Genomic DNA, 18,627 nt, shown 5'->3' with positions numbered 1-18,627 from the left:
TTCACCAGCAAATTGCTGATTTGCTGCCGTCTTTTCTCTGTCACAGCAGGACGTTTGTTGAAGTCGCTAATTGACTGCTGTCAAGATGATTTGCACCGTTTCTCACCTAGCATTAGCAGATGCCTTTTCAGATGAGTGTGCATTATGCTTGTACTTTTGTTATACCTCAGGACGGACTTGCATACTTTGCAAAAGACAGTACAGGCTTCATCTTTAGTGAAGTATTTCCACACACTTGATGTACCACTGCTGCTTTACTGCAAGGCGACCATGTTATTAGTGTCAGAATTAAACGATCAGCAACCAGGGGCATAGCCTTCATTTCAAAAGTGAGGGGGACAGAAATGTTGGGTGTAATACCAGTTTTTATCATTGAATAATTGATCAATTTTATTTTATTTATCTCTTGCTTTTAATTTGAAATCAATTCGCTTTTAATAAGAAATCAAATATACTGCTGAACAATAAACAATATCTAATATTTTTCCCTATATTTTATGACCATTTTATGATTGGTTTATGTACTACAAACACTTGTGCTTTAAGTCCTTATTAATTTTATACAATGTAAAAAAAGTTCACAGAATTAGGCAGAACATACAGTACCTATCAAAAGTTTGGAAACATTACAGTTGTACAATTGAAATATGTCTCTTCTGCTCACCAAGGCTGGATTTATTTAATCAAAAAATGCAGTAAAAACAGTAACATTGTAAAATAGTATTACAATTTAAAATAGCGGTTTACTATGTGAATATATTGTAAAATGTACAATATATGTGGTCAAAGCTGAATTTTCAGCATCATTACTCCAGTCTTCAGTGTCACATGATCCTTCAGAAATCATTCTAATATGATGATTTGCTGCTCAAGAAACATTTCTGATTATTAGAAATGTTGAAAACAGTTGTGCTGCTTCATATTTGTGTGGAAACCATGATACAATTCAAACATTTGTGGTAAGATTAAAAAGAGAGAAATTAATACTTTTATTTATCAAGGATGCATTAAATTTTATTAAAAGTGACAGTGACAATAAATGCAAATAAATTATGTTGATTGAACTTTCTATTCATCAGAAAAATGAAATGTATGATGGTATCCACAATAATTTTAAACAACTGTTTTCAACAGATAATAATCAGAAATGTTTCTTGAGCAGCAAATCATCATATTAGAATGATTTCTGAAGGATCATGTGACACTGAAGACTGGAGTAATGATGCTGAAAATTCAGCTTTGATCACAGGATATAAATTACATTTTAACGTATATTCACATAGAAAACAGTTATTTAAATTTGTGATAATGTTTCGCAATATTACTGACTTTACTGTATTTTTTGATTAAATAAATGCAGCTTTGGCAAGCTTTAAAAAGGTTGTCAATTAGCACTGCATTATTCATATACTTTATTGTCAATAAATACCTTGAGATGGCTTGAAAAGCACACATAATAATCCATATCTTGTCGCATTCGTGTGTTTAATGTCTTCACGTTTCATCAGTCAATCATCTAGCTGCTGCTAGAGCTGAATTACTTCTACGAAACCGTTTTGGACATCTTGTGAGAGAGCGCCCTCTGGCTTCCAGTATGAATGAAACATTGTTTGCCTCATTTTAGTTAAGAATAAAAGGACAGGCCATGCATAGACTATCTTGCCCGAAAAAAGTTTTATTAAAAGTGCGGGGGACACGTCCCCCCCCCGTGCCCCGCGTATTCTACGTTCATGTCAGCAACTAGTCAACGTCAAGCTTAAAGCATCATGGCAGTGCTTTAAAAGTCGACTAGTCTGTGGAACCCCTATTATTAAGACGTATTAGAGAATGTAACTTGAATATAGCTATTTTTTCTTATCCTATTTCATCACAGATTGATTTTATTTGAATGAAAATATTTGTATTAGAGCTCAGAACAGGATTTACAGCAGAATTCAATAGTGGGAAGTGGGCCAACAACATTTTGTCATTAAAGTGCATGCTCCCACTGTAAAATGTCATGGGAAATGTCAACAAATGGACATCCATTACTGATATTTTCACTTTGTAGCTTAAATTGCAATCCATATTAAATCAGTCATGTAAAATGTTTATACATTAGGTCCCAAATGTCTCATTAAAAAGAGAGGAAGCTACATGACGAGTTTGTTTTTCACCCATAGCATTGATTGTTGTCAAAAGCAAATCATCATAAAAATGGCCATTTTAAAGGATTAATTCACTTTAAAATGAAAATTACCCCAAGATTTACTCACCCTCAAGCGATCCTAGGTGTATATGACTTTCTGATGAACACAATCTGAGTTATATTAATAAATATCCTGACGCGTCCAAGCTTTATAATGGCAGTGAACGGGACCAATGAGTATGAAGCTCAAGAAAGTGCATCCATCCATCATAAACGTACTCCACACGGCTCTGGGGGGTAAATAAAGGCCTTCTGAAGCGAAGCGATGCGTTTGTGTTAGAAAAATATTCATATTTAACAAATTATAAAGTAAAATATCTAGCTTCCACCAGAACGCCTTCTGTATTCAACTTACGAAAAAAGCGTAAGGAGTAGGACGTAGCGTAAGCAAGAGGTGTTACACTTTCTCTTTGTAAGTTGAATACAGAAGGTGGTCTGGCGGAAGCTAGATATTTTACTTTATAACTTGTTAAATATGGATATTTTTCTGACACAAATGCATCGTTTCGCTTCAGAAGGCCTTTATTTACCCCCCAGAGCCGTGTGGAGTACGTTTATGATGGATGGATGCACTTTCTTGAGCTTCATACTCATTGGTCCCGTTCACTGCCATTATAAAGCTTGGACGCGTCAGGATATTTATTACTATAACTCAGATTGTGTTCATCAGAAAGTCATATACACCTAGGATCGCTTGAGGGTGAGTAAATCTTGAAAATTTTCATTTTCAAGTGAACTAATCCTTTAATAATATCATGCTAAGGTATACCAAGTATGAGTTAAAAGGAATGCAATTCTAGTTTTGTGTCAGTGAAGGGGTACTTGAGCCTTATTTATGGTGCTCTGGGGAACATAAAAGATTTGGGAAACACTGGTGTAGTGCGAGTTACTTATTCTATGAGACTCATTTCTGTTTAGAAATTATACTAGTGGCTGTCTTGACTCTTATGGCCTTTTTTTCATTAAATATTAAACAGAGCTTTTCCCATGTAATTAAATAACTCCTAAGATTAACTGCATGACTCAACTGTTTCTAGCTAATTACTTATTTGCTGTTATAGTTATAAAGGATATAATTTTGGCATACTTGTTATTCTTTTTTTAATGACAAAAGTACAACAACATTGATGTATTATTTATAATGAAGGTTTGGCTTAAATATAAATAATATATGTGAAATATGATGATTCTGAAGTTTCCTTCTTACACAAATCCCTTGTTGTTGTAGGAATTGTTTTCTTGTATATCTTTTTAAAAATATTTTTATTTTATCCACGATTATCCAAATCTTAAATCATTTGTATATCTCTCTTATTCTCTCTCACTTCTTCCTGTCATAATTGTCCTTCTCATTTATCTGTAGGTTTCAGAATGCAATTGGCCTTCCAAGCAGGCCCCGAGTCTTCACAACCTATTTGCCGTGTGTAAGAATATGTACAACTGGCTCAAGCAAAACCCCAAGAATGTGTGTGTGATCACCTGTTCGGTAAGGAGGTCTTTTGATGTTCATGCCTGTTGCCTGTTGTGGTTATTAAGCATTAACAGCTTTGACTGTTAAACCAGATTCATTGTTTGCATTTGAGTCATGTTCTTTTCACATTGGCCAAAAAGACCCAGAGTTTCTTATGGCTAATTATGACATAAAAACCTTGCATTTCTGAGATATGAATAAGCTTACAAAGAAAACAACATTCCTGGCACCATTCATCATTATCGGCTATCTTTAATTAAAAGTAGGACAGTATGTCAAATTAGCCTTTTTTAATGGAACTGTGTGGTACAAAGCATGATTTGAATAAAAAATGATACCACAAACAAAAAGCCTGAAAGATGTTAAAGATTCACAGTTTGATTGGTTTATTGCTTTGTAAAATTAAAAAAATTGATGAACTATTTAACACAAATATTAATATATAATATAATATAATTGTAACGTTCAGACAGGGAGAGAGTTAAGGATCTAATTCCAGCTTTATTCACACAAAAAAAAATCCAAAACTGGTCATAAAAAACTAAGAAAACACAACAGCTTTGCATACACAAAAACTGACAGTGAAGTCTAAAACACTGGGCTACAAGTACTAGAGAAAAGAAGGAACTTAACAAGAAACATCTGTATTATCCAAGCCTGTCCTAACACGTTTGCTCTTTCAGGATGGCAGAGCTCCTTCGGGCGTGCTGGTCTGTGCCATGTTCTGTTTCTGCCACCTTTTTGCCAACCCGGTGCCAGCCATGCATCTTCTCAGCGCCAAGAGGCCTGGATCTGGCTTGTGGCCCTCCCATAGGAGGTACGGCCAATCAGATCGCAGCTTTCACAAAGTGTAGCTTTGATAGAAACTACTGAATGGTATAAATACTCAACAATAATCTTAAAATAGGTGATGAACTAATAAAATTGTAGTATGGCAAGTATGGCATACATTACTTTTGTCTTGAAATGTCAATTTCACTGCATGTTAGTTGTAAACAGAAAGAATGCAATGTTTCATCAAAACATATGTCCCAGATTAAACAAGGTGTGACAGTCTTGTATGTATGTGTGTGTGTATTTATTCAGGTACATAGGTTATGTATGCAGTTTAGTCTCAGAGAAGCCCACCGTACCCCACTCCAAACCGCTAGTCATTAAAGCCGTCACAATGAGTCCTGTTCCTTGCTTCAACAAACAACGCAGTGGCTGTCGGCCATTTTGTGACGTACTTATTGGTGAGACCAAGATATTTTCTACAGCTCAGGAGTATGAGAAAATGAGGTAAGCATTTCCTTATAGATACTCTGCTAATGGTTCATTTAACATAGCTGAAATTATATGTCATGAATTGTAATATATTGTCCTGTCAAATATGGCTCTTTGTGTCTTATCAGTTATGTTTGCATTTTTATGCGCATTTCTAGGTATCGCATCAGAAATGAGAGATGGAAATGTTTAAATTTAGAAAAAAATCCCTTAATTCGTAAAAAAGTTTTTAAGCTCGCTTGAGGTGGTTTTTGACTTGGGCAAAGAAGAGTTAATGCGTTGGAAACGGATTTGCCGAATAAATTCTAACATAAATTCTTCACACCTCACAGGAAGTTGAACTGGAGATTGAATTAGAATGACAGGAAGAAGAATTTACTGAATGGAAATTTAAAGAAATCCCCATGTAATTTATATGATGAACATATTTATGAATAATTCATGCTGAAAAATAAAATGTATTATTAAAAATACACTAACAGCAGTTAGATGAATGTATGTAATCCCATTTTAATTCTACTTCCTGAACATCTAATTTGAATTTTCTGTATCCTGTTTGCATCCTCAAATTCTGGATTTGAGGATGCAAAATTTGGAATTTTCTTTATTTTATTTTGAAGGGCATTTCTGAATTGTGTACAAGATAATTTATGTAGAACTTAAAAGTAATGATAACGCTGATGTATATCTTCATGTATGCTGCTCTCAGGGAACACAGGATTCAAGAGGGCAAAGTGGTCTTTCCTGTAGGAGTGAGTGCCCAAGGAGATGTGGTGATTTCAGTCTATCACATGCGTTCCCATGCACTTCAGGCCAAGGTATGAAACCAATAACTAACTGTTACCCCTTTTACATTTAAAGCTGCAGCAGAGAAGAAAACTATAGAATGAGTATATATAGGCCTACATATAACAAGTTTCCTACATAGTGTGGAAAATATGGAATTTGATTTGAATAATTTCCATGTCTGGATAAGTATGGAAAAAAGAAAACAGAGTATGGAAAAATATTTGTGTTTTTGCCCTTATTCAGTTTTCTAAAATATAAAATTAAGAATTTTTAAAAATAAAATTTGTAATCATTTAGTGATTGTTAAACATGACTGAATAAATTCAAGGCACATGTTTTCATTACGCAAAACTGTTTGTCTTTGCCATAAGTGAATCTCTTTATAACTTCAATAAATGAACGTCCGTGTGTCACTCAAACCAGAGACAGATAAAGGAGCAAACAATCATCTAAATCAGACTGTACTTTGCTGCTTGGTAAACATGCTATTCAAACCACACTTACAGTATCAATTGTATCTATTGATCTGTCAGAGGTGGATTTGTGTTGGTTATAAAGCGTTTTAGGTTTCTTCTGATCATGTAAGCACACATTGTCACTTCGAGAAAACTATATTTTCAGATTGCTGTACTATATACCAAATATAATGCTGAAAATGATGCTGTATGAACCATTTATTTTAAATACGGTCTACAGAGAAGTTTGGAAATTTGAGTATGGAAAAGTATGGAATTTTGAAATGGAAAATGTGTAGGAATCCTGATGTAAGCTTTCTGTTCTTGCTAGTTATTAGTGACTGAAAGATTGCAACATCTTCAGCATTTGTCAGTGTTTAAATTCTGGGGTGTTTTCAGGTAACAAACACCCAGATATTCCAGATTCAGTTCCATACTGGTTTCATCGCCCCCGGCACAACAGTCTTAAAGTTTATGAAGTAAGTGTTTCTTTCCACTTCTTTCATAATCATCACGCTGTAACAATGGACACATAGTGGATTGACAAAATGTCCAGTCACTCTTTGCAGCATGTTAGGACAAAAACTCTGATTTACATGGAGGAGACTGCTTTTTGCTTTATCATGTATCACCTGGTTAGGGTGTAAAACTACTTCAGTCAACATTCTTAAAATTCTTATTATTATTATACATTATACAATTCTATGACATTATTAATTTATAGACTACATGGCATATTTGTGCTTCTAAAGATTTGTCACACGAAGGAAGATTTAAATACACTGCAAAAATAAAAAGCTAAAATGTGATTAAAAATTATTAAAATCATGAAATCCAGTCAAAAACTGATGCATAAAACCAAGTCCCTGCCCTAAATTCTGTCTATCCGTTACACTTGGATATATGTCACAATATGGAAGAAAAGATCTATCACTTTTATCTTTTTTTTTTTATCGCAACTTTGAATATATGGGTGACCAGTCACAGCACCCCTGCATATACACTTTCCCTTATACATTCATACAAAATCAGATGGGTGCTCGACCAAAGAATATTAATAAAAATCAGGAAAAAGTCGGCCAAAGCTCCAAAAATAAGCGAAAAATTTTATATAAGACTCACACGGGTTATGTTTCAAGCACGTAGGCTCTTCGTCAGACCAGATTTCCTTATACAGTCATAGAAATTTAAACCTAAAATCTATTAAAAAAAAAAACAAATAAAAAAAAAACAAAGTTTATGTACAGTACATGTTGTTTAACTATTTGCAGCTTGCAGTGAAGTCTGTGTGTGTTTGTCCAGGACAGAGCTGGATGCCTGTGATTCTCCAGAGAAATACCCACAGCTGTTTCATGTGCTGTTAGACATTGAGGTTGAAAGCACAGAGAAACAGAAAGATCTCACCCCACCGTGGGAGCAGTTTCCCACCAAAGACCTGAGCCCCAACGTGCTTTTCTCCTGTCATCAGGAACACCAGGATGCACTTGCTGTTGCAGGTAACACACACAAGTAGTATGAAGTATGAGAAGTATGAGAACGTTAAAATGTGTAGTGTCTGATTGAAAAAAAAATCACCCATTTAACCTATCTCAGCAAGTACATAAACATTGAGGTATATTTTTAATATCATAAATAGACTGATGTTTCTTATGCTCACCAAGGCTGCATTTATTTGATCAAAAATTCAGTAAAAATATTAATAAGGTGAAATATAATACAATTTAAAATGACTATTTTCTGTTTTAATATATTTTAAAATGTAATTTATTCCTGTGTTGGCCATTACTCCAGTCTTTAGTGTCACATGACCCTTCAGAAATCATTCTAATATGCTGATTTGGTGCTCAAGAAATATTATTAAAGGGTTAGTTCACCCAAAAATGAAAATTCTGTCATTAATTACTCACCCTCATGTCGTTCCAAACCTGTAAGACCTTCGTTCATCTTCGGAACACAAATTAAGATATTTTTTGATGAAATCCGAGAGGTCTATGACTCCTCAATAGACAACAATTTGACCTGGAAGCACTGGACGTAAACAGCTTAAAAGAATGACACAGAAGAGAAGATATCGTTGAATAAAGTCGTTATTTTTGTTTCGTTTTTAACACACAAAAAGTATTCTTGTCGCTTCATAAAATTAAGGTTGAACCACTGTAGTCACGTGGACTATTTTAACAATGTCTTTAGCACCTTTCTGGACCTTGACAGTGGGTTGTTAAATTGCTGTCAATTGAGGCGTCATAGAGCTCTCGGATTTCATCAAAAATATCTTAATTTGTGTTACGAAGATGAACGAAGGTCTTACACGTTTGGAACGACATGAGGGTGAGTAATTAATGACAGAATTTCCATTTTTGGGTGAACTATCCCTTAAACTGTTGAAAACAGTTGTGCTGCTTAATATTTTTGTGGAAACACTGGAATATTTTTTCAGGATTCTTTCATGAGTAGAAAGTTCAAAGAACAGCATTTTGTTTAGCATTTACCCCAAACTTATGAACAGTAGTTTATTTTATTAGCTATATCGCACAGCCCTAATTGGAAGGCCTTATGTTCTTTATCTTGAAGCAAAGTTGCTGTTTTCTCATATGATAGAGAGTGACACTGTGGCCCTGTGGCGTTAATCACCATTAAGAGCTCAGTAGTTTGTCCCTCAGTGAGCTTTTTAAACAAGTCAACTCATTAGTCACTCGATGGCATTCTGTAGAGTGTCTGTGCACCATTAAACTGAACACCATCTGTTTAATGTACTTTATTTTCTGCTCAAAAGATGAAATGGAGGGCTTGGACTTGGAAGGTAAGATGTAGTGTAGGAGGCTTGTGAGAGTCAACAGTAAATAGTTCATTAATAGATTTGTAGTTGACTATTAAATTTAGAAAATTTGATGGGTAGTTGAAAACTAACTGATTTTAGTGGCTTTGAATTTGAGAGGTATACTGAAATGTTATGCTTCTCACATAAAACTTAGCAAATAACACACAAATCATATGGGCAAATTTGACTTTGTTCTTTAGATCTAACTATTTCTCCATCTGTCCCTTAGATCCTGCTCAGGGCCATGGGAGTTGCGGAGGCAGAGTGGGTCCGAATGAGGAGAGTGAACCCTCAGATGATGAGATGCTCTCCCTTTCTAGCCAGCAGAGCAACACGAGCAATGAAAAATCAAAAGGGCCTAAGAAGCCGGAGCCCCAGTCTGCAGCGGCCCCTCCTCCAGCAGCTGAGGAAGTAGATCTACTGGGGCTGGACGGTGATGCAGCTAAGCTTCCTCCATCCTCCCCACAACCTCCGACCACGAGTACCACCACAGACCTGCTGGGGGACCTGTTTGGAGCTCCGCCCACACCACAGCCGGCCAGCGGCCCCACCTCTGCTCAGTCCACCCCGCGAAGATCCACAACTTCTTCGTCACCCTGTCCATCACCTCGATCTGGAGGCATGTTTTATTGCTTTTTTAAAAAAGAACTGATTTAGCCAAGTTGTTTGTCAGGAGTCAGTGAAATGATGCAGCATCTTGTTGATAATAGTGAGAAATTTGAATGACTGAATTGTTTATTTGAATGACATTCATTCAGTAACAATTTAATAACACACAGAACAATCATTTAAAATTGCTGTAACATGGTATATCGCTTTATAAAATGGCTGTTACAGCAATATTTATTTATTGAAATATTTATTTATTGAAATTTGCGAAAATTTCTTCACTCAAGGTTGTTTATGGTTGCAAAGCAACATGACAAATTTTTTGCAAAAATATACATATAATGTCACAGGCAATGACATAAAATATGCACACTTGTGACCATATAATGCATATTTTGGCAACAGCTTTTAACTTATTTTATCCAATCAGATGTGAGAGTCAGAACTATCTGTCTTATAAATGTCCATTTCAGCAAAAGATACTGAATCCTTTCTTTAATTCTTCAGCTTTCGACCCATTCGGGTCTGGGCCCGCACCCACACCCGCCTCTAAGCCGCAGGACTTCATGGGGGCGTTCCTGGGTCCAGGTAATATAGGGCAGCCAGACCCCTTCCTGCATGCTGCACGATCTCCGTCTCCTACAATGCAGAACATGGGCATGGGTAAGGCATGCGCTTTTGCCTCTCAGTACTGCCAGTGTGTGGGCAACGTCACCATAACAACCAGCCAAGCTCTTTTGTGTTAAATCCTCCAGAATATGATCAGCAAAATAGCCTTTCAAATTTATCTCTATAAAACAGCTCAGTACTGAATGTCTTATTGAAAGTGCTGATGTTTGATGATTTGGAGAGATTGGAATTATTATTGGCCCTTGAGCTTGATTATTTGTTTTAAGTACAATGTGTGTGGTCGATAGCAGCATGTGCTCTATGAAGGACAACTGAAACCCTGTATTGTTTCTGGGAATATGCCAGGCAGATTAACACCAAAACGGAATGCAGCAACAAAATTTAACATTGTTTCTAATCACTTCATACCAGTTGCCGTATGATTTTGAAACCTCCTCTTTGACTAAAATATCTGATGGCCTTGAAACCACACTACTGTTACATAGAGAGCTGATATTTATTTGGAACTCTAGTGTTTTTTTTTTTTTTTTTTCTTCAAGCATGCAGGAGAACTTGAAAGGAGCACTGCATGATGCCAAATACTGCAGATTGCTACATTCTGTTACTCAGAGCCATATCTACTGAAAATTAAAGAAATATGGTACATTATAATATGTTGCAAATGCTTATTTAATAGAGCACTCATGCAAGATCATATGTATCCCAGAATCATGGAGCATTATCATAACTTGTTTTAGCTTTTCTTATCCAGTTAATCTTATGCTAAGCTAGTAGGCTAATCTATTAGCTTGCTTGAAAACACAAAGAAAGGGAAAATAATTTGACCATTTTTAGCTACATTAATATAATTAATTAACATATTTTCATGATTTAGAATGAATAAACAGAAGGCGATTTTCTGTCATTTTTAATCAGGCACCAAATAGAGTACCCATAAAAATGATAGCCATTGAAATGTCATTTTTTGTTATATTAAATTAGTCATTTTACCAGTGACAGATTTTTGCTGCATTTCATGTCATGTTACAGTCAGACATCTTTCAAAAACATTAAAAATCTTATCAACCCCAAACATTTAAATAAGTAGTGTATACTATATATTATTTTAATTTAATTTTGTTTTTAAGGCAAGACACCCCATGTAAATAGGGTAAAAAAATTAAAAATAAATAACTAATAGACATCATTATACTTCTCCAGTTGATTGATTGCATTAAGAATTGCAAACATTTTTTGTATTACTGTGTTGTTTGTTTTCTGAAAAGTTATATTTAAATATACAAATGAGGCATTATCTAATTAAATATTAATTATTTTGGTTAAAATTCCAGAACAGAAATCTGAACGTTGGATAAAGCCAGGTTCAAAATTTTTTATTTCATTTAGTTAACATATTAGAGTTCTTTTTATCATAAATCCAGAAATACTGTCAACAGCCAGAATATATATATATATATATATATATATATATATATATATATATATATATATATATATTTATTTTTTTTGTATGAACAAACCCCTCTGTAAAAACCTTCAGGATATGGATAGGAATAAAACTGTATAGTCTGCTGCATGTAAGTGCTGCTGAAGTGGAGATTTCTGACTTTTTCCTGTGGATCAGTATTTTTTATTACAATTAATATGTAAGTCATACGTGGAGAGCTATGAAGTTAAATAATGATCCCTTCACAGGTCGCAGTTCACCTGTTCCACCCACTACTCCCTCTGTCAACATCCAACAGCAGAGCTCTAGGGGAGCATGGGAATGGAACAAACCAGCTCCTGCAGGCAAGTTTATTTGGAACACAAGATGTGCCATGGGGACACCTGGTGGCTTACTCTGAAATTACACCTAAAAAACAAAATGACTCACTACTGACCTGCCATCTGGACTGGTGTGATGAGCTCATATAGCTCATAAATGTTAATTTCTTGTGAAACATAATATGACTACCTTTTTTTTTTTTTCTTTTTTTAATCAATAGAGCTGGATACCTCTTGCCTGATCTGGCCAGTAGTTCAGAGTTGTACTTGCACTGTCAATATTTTCACTGGTCCCAAAAAAAAAAAAAAAAAAATATATATATATATATATATGTTAGGACCAGAGAATTGATTTGCAGGTAAATTTGCAAGTACAAATCTGAACTACTGTAATATGTATATAATATGTATATAATTTCACATTTTTACATGCATTTTTACACATATTTATTTTCTAATTATTACAAAAAATAGTTACTATTATACATTTCTCACACATAAATTTTATTTAAAATCAAATGTTTTGTTTAAAAAAAAATCAAAAATCATACTGTTATTATTTTATATTATTATTATTATACAGGATAATAGTTATACAACTTTAAGATAGTTATTAAACTTTAGGACATCCATAAATTTAGAGACATTTTTTCTGATGCTATCAAGACATCATCACGAATCATTCTTGCAAGTTTGACAAAACCTAATTTATGGTAGCCAGTTTACTTTACCTAACTTTATCTAGCTTAAAATATTGACAGAAGCAAAATTCACAACTAATTATTACAGGAAACAAGTTAATTTAAATAATCTATATTCAGTGAAGGATACTAAATTGTAAATCCTGATTTTTCATATCAGGAGGTTTTGGGATGGGAAGTAAGTCTGCCAGCACTAGTCCAACCAGCTCAGTTCATGGGACTCCCACCCACCAGGCCAAACCCAGCACTCTGGACCCTTTTGCAGATCTAGGTAACCTAGGAGCCGGACTGGGAGGAGGTAAATGGAATAAAGTTTTTTAGAGCCTTATGTTAACAAATTCATCATGGATTCACCTTTAAAATCTGTGTGTTCGTTCTAAGGTGGTTCAGGATTCTCCAGCAAGCCCACCACACCTACTGGTACTGGAGGAGCATTTCCGCCCATGGGCTCCCCCCAGCGTCCTGCTCCCTCTCCTCAGCACACTGCCTCTGGAGGCTGGCATCCCAGCACAGGCTTCCCCTCATGGCAGCCCGGAGGTGGGGCTCAATGGCAGCCGCCGGCCCAGGGTGCACAACATCAGACCCCACCTAAAGCACCAGGACCCTCTATGCCCCACACTTCACCACAGAACAGACCCAACTACAATGTCAGCTTCTCCACCATGGGTGGAGCATCGCCAGGAGCCACTGGAGCAAAAGCACAGCCTAACATGGGTGAGAAACTGGACACAAACTGCCTAGTGATTCTTCATAGAATCTGGTCCGGTCTGAAGTAGTTGTGCTCATGCAGATGTGTTCATTGTAACATTTAATATTGTTAAACTAATATTTTATTATAAGGCAATAATTTTATTTATGTTATAGCCAATAAATGGCTAATATTAAAATTCTGTACTATTTTGAAAAAAGTAAAATAAAAATAAAACACTAAAAACTACAATTAGTTGTTTTAAATGCTACAAATGAACTTAGGCATCACAACATACAGTACATACATAATGTACAATAAGAAAAATTAATATTGTTTTTGAGATTGGCTAAAGTTTACATTTAACAGTGAAATTTCATTTTTATTAAATTAGAAACTTTAAGTGAGTTTTAGATGGTGGCAAAGGTACTCTATATATAAAATAGAGGAAATGAGCTTGTACAACTAAAAGGGTTAGTTCACCCAAAAATGAAATTCCTGCCATTAATTACTCACCCTCATGTCGTTCCACATCCTTAAGACCTTCGTTCATCTTCGGAACACAAATTAAGGTATTTTTGATGAAATCCAAGGTTTTAGTTTTTTTATCTCCCATAAAAAGCAACGTAATTACTGTCATTTAAGAAAGGTATTAAAGACATCGGAAAAATAGTCCATGTGACTACAGTGGTTCAACCTTAATGTTATGATGCGACAAGAATACTTTTTGTGCGCAGAAACAAAACAAAAATAACAACTTTATTCAACAATCTCTTCTCCTCCCTGTCAGTCTTGTTAGCAGTTGACGCAGTGAACACAGTTCAGTGCTTCCGTGTTTACGTCCGAACGCTGACTCAGTATTGGCCGACGCTGTTCACGTGAGCACTACAACACATGTGTGTAATGCTGATGCAGGAGCTGGCCAATACTGAGCGTTCGGACATAAACACGGAAGCACTGAACTGCATTCACTGCGTCAACTGCGTACGAGGCTGACAGGGTAGAGAAGAAATTGTTGAATAAGGTTGTTACTTTTGTTTTGTTTTCGTCACTTCATAACATTAAGGTTGAACCACTGTAGTCACAAGGACTGTTTTAACTATGCCTTTAATACCTTTCTGGACCTTAAATGATGGTAATTACATTGCTTTCTATGGGGGATAAAAAAAAATCTCTCACATTTCATCAAAAATATCTTAATTTGTGTTCCAAAGATGAAAGAAGGTCTTAGGGGTGTGGAACGACATGAGGGTGAGTACTTAATGACAGAAATTTCATTTTTAGGTGAACTAACCCTTTAAATATCTAATGATAAAGATAAATTAAAAAAGTCTCTAATACTGATCAGTGACCAATATGGTACAGATGTTGTACATTTCTAAATATTTAACAACAAAGAATAATATAAATGGCAACTCTTCTTCCAGGAACCAGACCAAAGGTTTCGGCTGCTAACTTTGATGACCTACTCTCAGGCCAGGGCTTTGCTGGCTCAAAGGAGAAGAAAGGGCCAAAAACCATAGCAGAAATGAGAAAAGAGGAGATGGCAAAAGAAATGGACCCAGAGAGACTCAAGGTGAAAAATAAAACACAGTAAATGCAAGCTGATATTTAAATATATTTTTACATGAAAGACTGGAATACTTGACTCTGATTCATCAGTCACTGTCAAATGTTTGTGCGATAATGTTTGTGATAATGTAGTTTATGATAATGACCAGCTGACTGTACATTGTCCCTTACTTACTTACGTATTCCTCTTTTTAAAGACTTTGTTCAAGTCTGAATCAGATTATTATGTTTTAATATAATGGTGCTATTTGTGGCAGATTCTGGAGTGGATTGAGGGGAAGGAGAGGAACATCAGAGCGTTGCTGTCCACCATGCACACGGTGCTTTGGGAGGGGGAGACGCGCTGGAAACCTGTAGGCATGGCTGACCTTGTCACACCAGAGCAGGTGAAAAAGGTTTACCGCAAAGCTGTGCTGGTAGTACATCCTGACAAGGTAAGAGACGTATTTGCTCAGTTTACGTTGAAGCACTTAAAGAGAAAGAATGAAGTCTGCAAAAATACAGTAACATTCAAAAGTTTGGGGTCTATAAGGTTTTATAAATGTCTATATAAATGTTTTAGAGTCTCTTTTGCTCATCAAGGCTACATTTATTTGATGAAAATGCAGTAAAACAGTAAAATTTGTGAAGTATTAGTACAATTTAAAATAACTGTTGTCTATTTTAAAATGAAATTTATTCCTGTGATGGCAAAGCTGAATTTTTTAGAATTCAACAGCCTTCAGAAATCATTCTAATATGCAGATTTGCTGCTCAAAAAACATTTCTTATTGCTATCAAGTTTGAAAACTGCTTTGTGCTGCTTAATATTTTTATGGAAACCGTGACCTCATCCTTGCTGAATAAATGTATTAATTACTGACCCCAAACTTTTAAACGACAGTGTATCTGCCTGTTTAATTATCAAGTGGATCTATAAGTGGATCTCAGGGAAAAATGTATGATATGACCCCTTTAAAATATCTAGTTAAGGCAATTTAAATACAAAATGTGTCTGTTTCCTCTCTCTTCCCATCTGCAGGCTACTGGACAACCCTACGAACAATATGCCAAGATGATTTTTATGGAACTAAATGATGCCTGGTCAGAATTTGATAGCCAAGGACAGAAAGCACTGTACTAAGACTTACTGTATATGATCAAAACCAGTCAGCAGTTCCTGCCCAGATTAGACGCCCTGCAACCCAAAAGTCCTTGAAACGCTCCTTTGTTATCTCTCCCGCCTCCAGGACCCTGCTTTATAGAGACGTCAGAGCTTACATCTACAGTATAGTTGTGTGTATCTCTCTATCGATCATGCACTAGGCCAACATAACTGCTGTATGAGAAGACTGCTGGTGGAAAAAGTAGCATTCAGCATTGTTTTAAAAACTCTTATTTGTGTCTTTCCCAGGACTCGCCTACATAACAAAGTTTATACTTTGTTGTTACACAGCTGTGAAATATGAACATTATCAGTCAACCAGGTCATCATATAACGTTTGGTAAAAATTTATTCAGGAGCCTTCGGATGAGTTTTTGATTTATTGAAGAGGTTTAGTGCTAAAGGAATCAAATATGTCTAGACACTCTGCAAGACAAGCCACACGCTGTCACGGCTTGCAAAACTTTGTTAAACAACACAAAGTTTATTCCAAGTCCTTCATAGAGAGTTATTTAATAAAGTTTTGCATGCTCCAGCAGTATGCAGGACAATTTCTTTTTCTTCCATTGTACTGACTGTGTCCTACTGTACACACCTGCTCGCAGCTGCATATGTGTGCGAGGGGTGTTTATTTATTTGTTGGCTTTGCAAGACAACTATGAAATGTGTGAAAATAAAAGTGAGTCTTGGTAAACTGAACTAAGACTCTGTGGTTTCCCAGACAGTCAGGGGCTAGAGGTATGCACAAATGAAAAAACACTCCCAACAAAAACCTGAAACCATTGAAAAATCTTGTGTGATGTAACGTAACTTCTTTCAGGAGCTAAGAGACGCAGTGCTGGTGGGCAAAAGCACAATAAATACGAGAGAAATTACAGGAAATGGGAGGTTTTCCCAAACTTGATCTGTGAAATGCAGTAGATTTAACTAGCAGTTTATTCTTATGTTGTTTTCTACTGAATATTGATCTGTCTGTATATGTTGCACTATAATAACATACTGTTTACAACATAAAAGGTCCAAGGAAATTGGTTATTCATGTAGTTATTCCATAGTAAAAAGAAACTAGTAGTTTTGCAGGTACCTCTAAGTACATGGCTTGTTTCGAGCTATACCTGTACATTGAAAGTTGTCTTTACATACATAATTTATGTTAACCTGATATATTTAAGTGGTTAATAGTGCCCTAAAGAACAAGTCATACTTCTTAGTACTTTTTTGAAGTACTAAACAGTCAGGACTACTAAAATTCATGCTTGATAATGAAACAAAGCCTTCTGACTGAGGAATGTGATTGATGGAAAGTGTTCAAATCACATTCTTTTATTACCATAGGTGTCTTTTAAACCAACTGAACATATCATGTGGACCATTAATATTTTGACATATGAAATCATTAAGGCCAATAAGCAACATGAGTGGATAAATCTTTTAGCATATCTCAGTATCCTCATAATGTACTGCATGTTTGACTGTAAGTGGCACGTGATCCAGAGGAAGTTTCTAGAGTGTACAGCCACTAATCTGCCCTTTCTCTTCTCAGTATATTTGCACTTGAATGGCATTAGGTAAATCCAGAACACACTTGTGTCGTAACTTGCAGTACTTGCTGTACATTTCATTCATGCTTTGCCTTCCTCTTTTCGCGATCATGCGGTGATATACTGAAGCTTTACCTGTTATCAAAGCAGTCTTCTCTTACATTTTGCCATCAGTAACCTTCCCCTTGACACAATCTGGCACTAAAGAAAGACTTGAATGCACACAATGGACAAAGACAACAGATTAGCAGGAATCGAATAAAGATGGAACTTTTCCACCACCCTCTCGTGGACTGAGCCGTTTATCTTCAATCTTAGGATATAATGTTTGAAAGCTAACCTCTGTATACAGTAGTGAATGTGTGGTGTTCAATAATGCTGTTCTCTGTAAGGAAGTGGTATGGTTTGGATACAGCTCTGTGTTTGTTTGCTGTATCAGTATTATTGTGACATGAATTTGTTTTCTGTCTTTTTTTTCTGTTTCTGTTCTCCACATGGAGCTGTACATATGTGCATTGCACAAATAAATGGAAACAAAATGGGGTTAGTGTGATTTTTTTTTTTGAAAGATAAAAGCTTTGTGTTGAAAGTAAAGAGGAATTAAAGGGATAGTTCATCCAAATATGAAAATTCTGTCATTATTTACTCCCCCTCATGTGGTTCCAAAACTGTTTGACTTTCTTTCATGAAGCTTCGAAGCTTTACGAATCTTGTGTTTCAAATTAGTGGTTCGGAGCGCCAAAGTCACGTGATTTCAGTAAACAAGGCTTCGTTACGTCATAAGTGTTTCGAAATTTCAATGATTCATGTGACTTTGGCAGTTTGATACGCGCTCTAACCACTGATTCGAAACAAAAGATTCGTAAAGCTTCGAAGCTTCATGAAGCAGTGTTTTGAAATCGCCCATCACTAGATATTGTTGAATAAAGTCATTATTTAGTTTTTTTGGTGCACAAAAAGTATTCTCGTCGCTTCATAACATTAAGGT

General features: G+C 35.6%; 1 protein-coding gene across 6 annotated transcripts in view; it reads left to right on the top strand.

Moving 5' to 3' along the window:
• dnajc6 (DnaJ (Hsp40) homolog, subfamily C, member 6) overlaps nt 1-18,182 on the top strand; it is a 38,553-nt gene extending 20,371 nt beyond the window's left edge. For 5 of the 6 annotated variants that reach the window (XM_051896300.1, XM_051896301.1, XM_051896296.1 and 2 more), the window contains 14 exons: nt 3,552-3,674; nt 4,343-4,476; nt 4,746-4,940; nt 5,635-5,743; nt 6,569-6,648; nt 7,472-7,665; nt 9,217-9,606; nt 10,104-10,259; nt 11,922-12,017; nt 12,855-12,992; nt 13,076-13,408; nt 14,810-14,958; nt 15,212-15,388; nt 15,976-18,182. In XM_051896300.1, coding sequence (XP_051752260.1) covers nt 3,552-3,674; nt 4,343-4,476; nt 4,746-4,940; nt 5,635-5,743; nt 6,569-6,648; nt 7,472-7,665; nt 9,217-9,606; nt 10,104-10,259; nt 11,922-12,017; nt 12,855-12,992; nt 13,076-13,408; nt 14,810-14,958; nt 15,212-15,388; nt 15,976-16,077 — 2,376 coding nt within the window. In that variant the 3' untranslated portion in view covers nt 16,078-18,182. The remainder of the gene's footprint in view (nt 1-3,551; nt 3,675-4,342; nt 4,477-4,745; nt 4,941-5,634; nt 5,744-6,568; nt 6,649-7,471; nt 7,666-9,216; nt 9,607-10,103; nt 10,260-11,921; nt 12,018-12,854; nt 12,993-13,075; nt 13,409-14,809; nt 14,959-15,211; nt 15,389-15,975) is intronic. The other variant, XM_051896298.1, reaches the window with a different exon arrangement.
• Nucleotides 18,183-18,627: the final 445 nt, after the last annotated feature.

The sequence above is a fragment of the Ctenopharyngodon idella genome, chromosome 6, assembly GCF_019924925.1.
Source record: "Ctenopharyngodon idella isolate HZGC_01 chromosome 6, HZGC01, whole genome shotgun sequence".
Taxonomy (NCBI): domain Eukaryota; kingdom Metazoa; phylum Chordata; class Actinopteri; order Cypriniformes; family Xenocyprididae; genus Ctenopharyngodon; species Ctenopharyngodon idella.
Note: the sequence above shows the minus strand (reverse complement) of the source record. Positions and strands in the feature narration are given on the sequence as shown.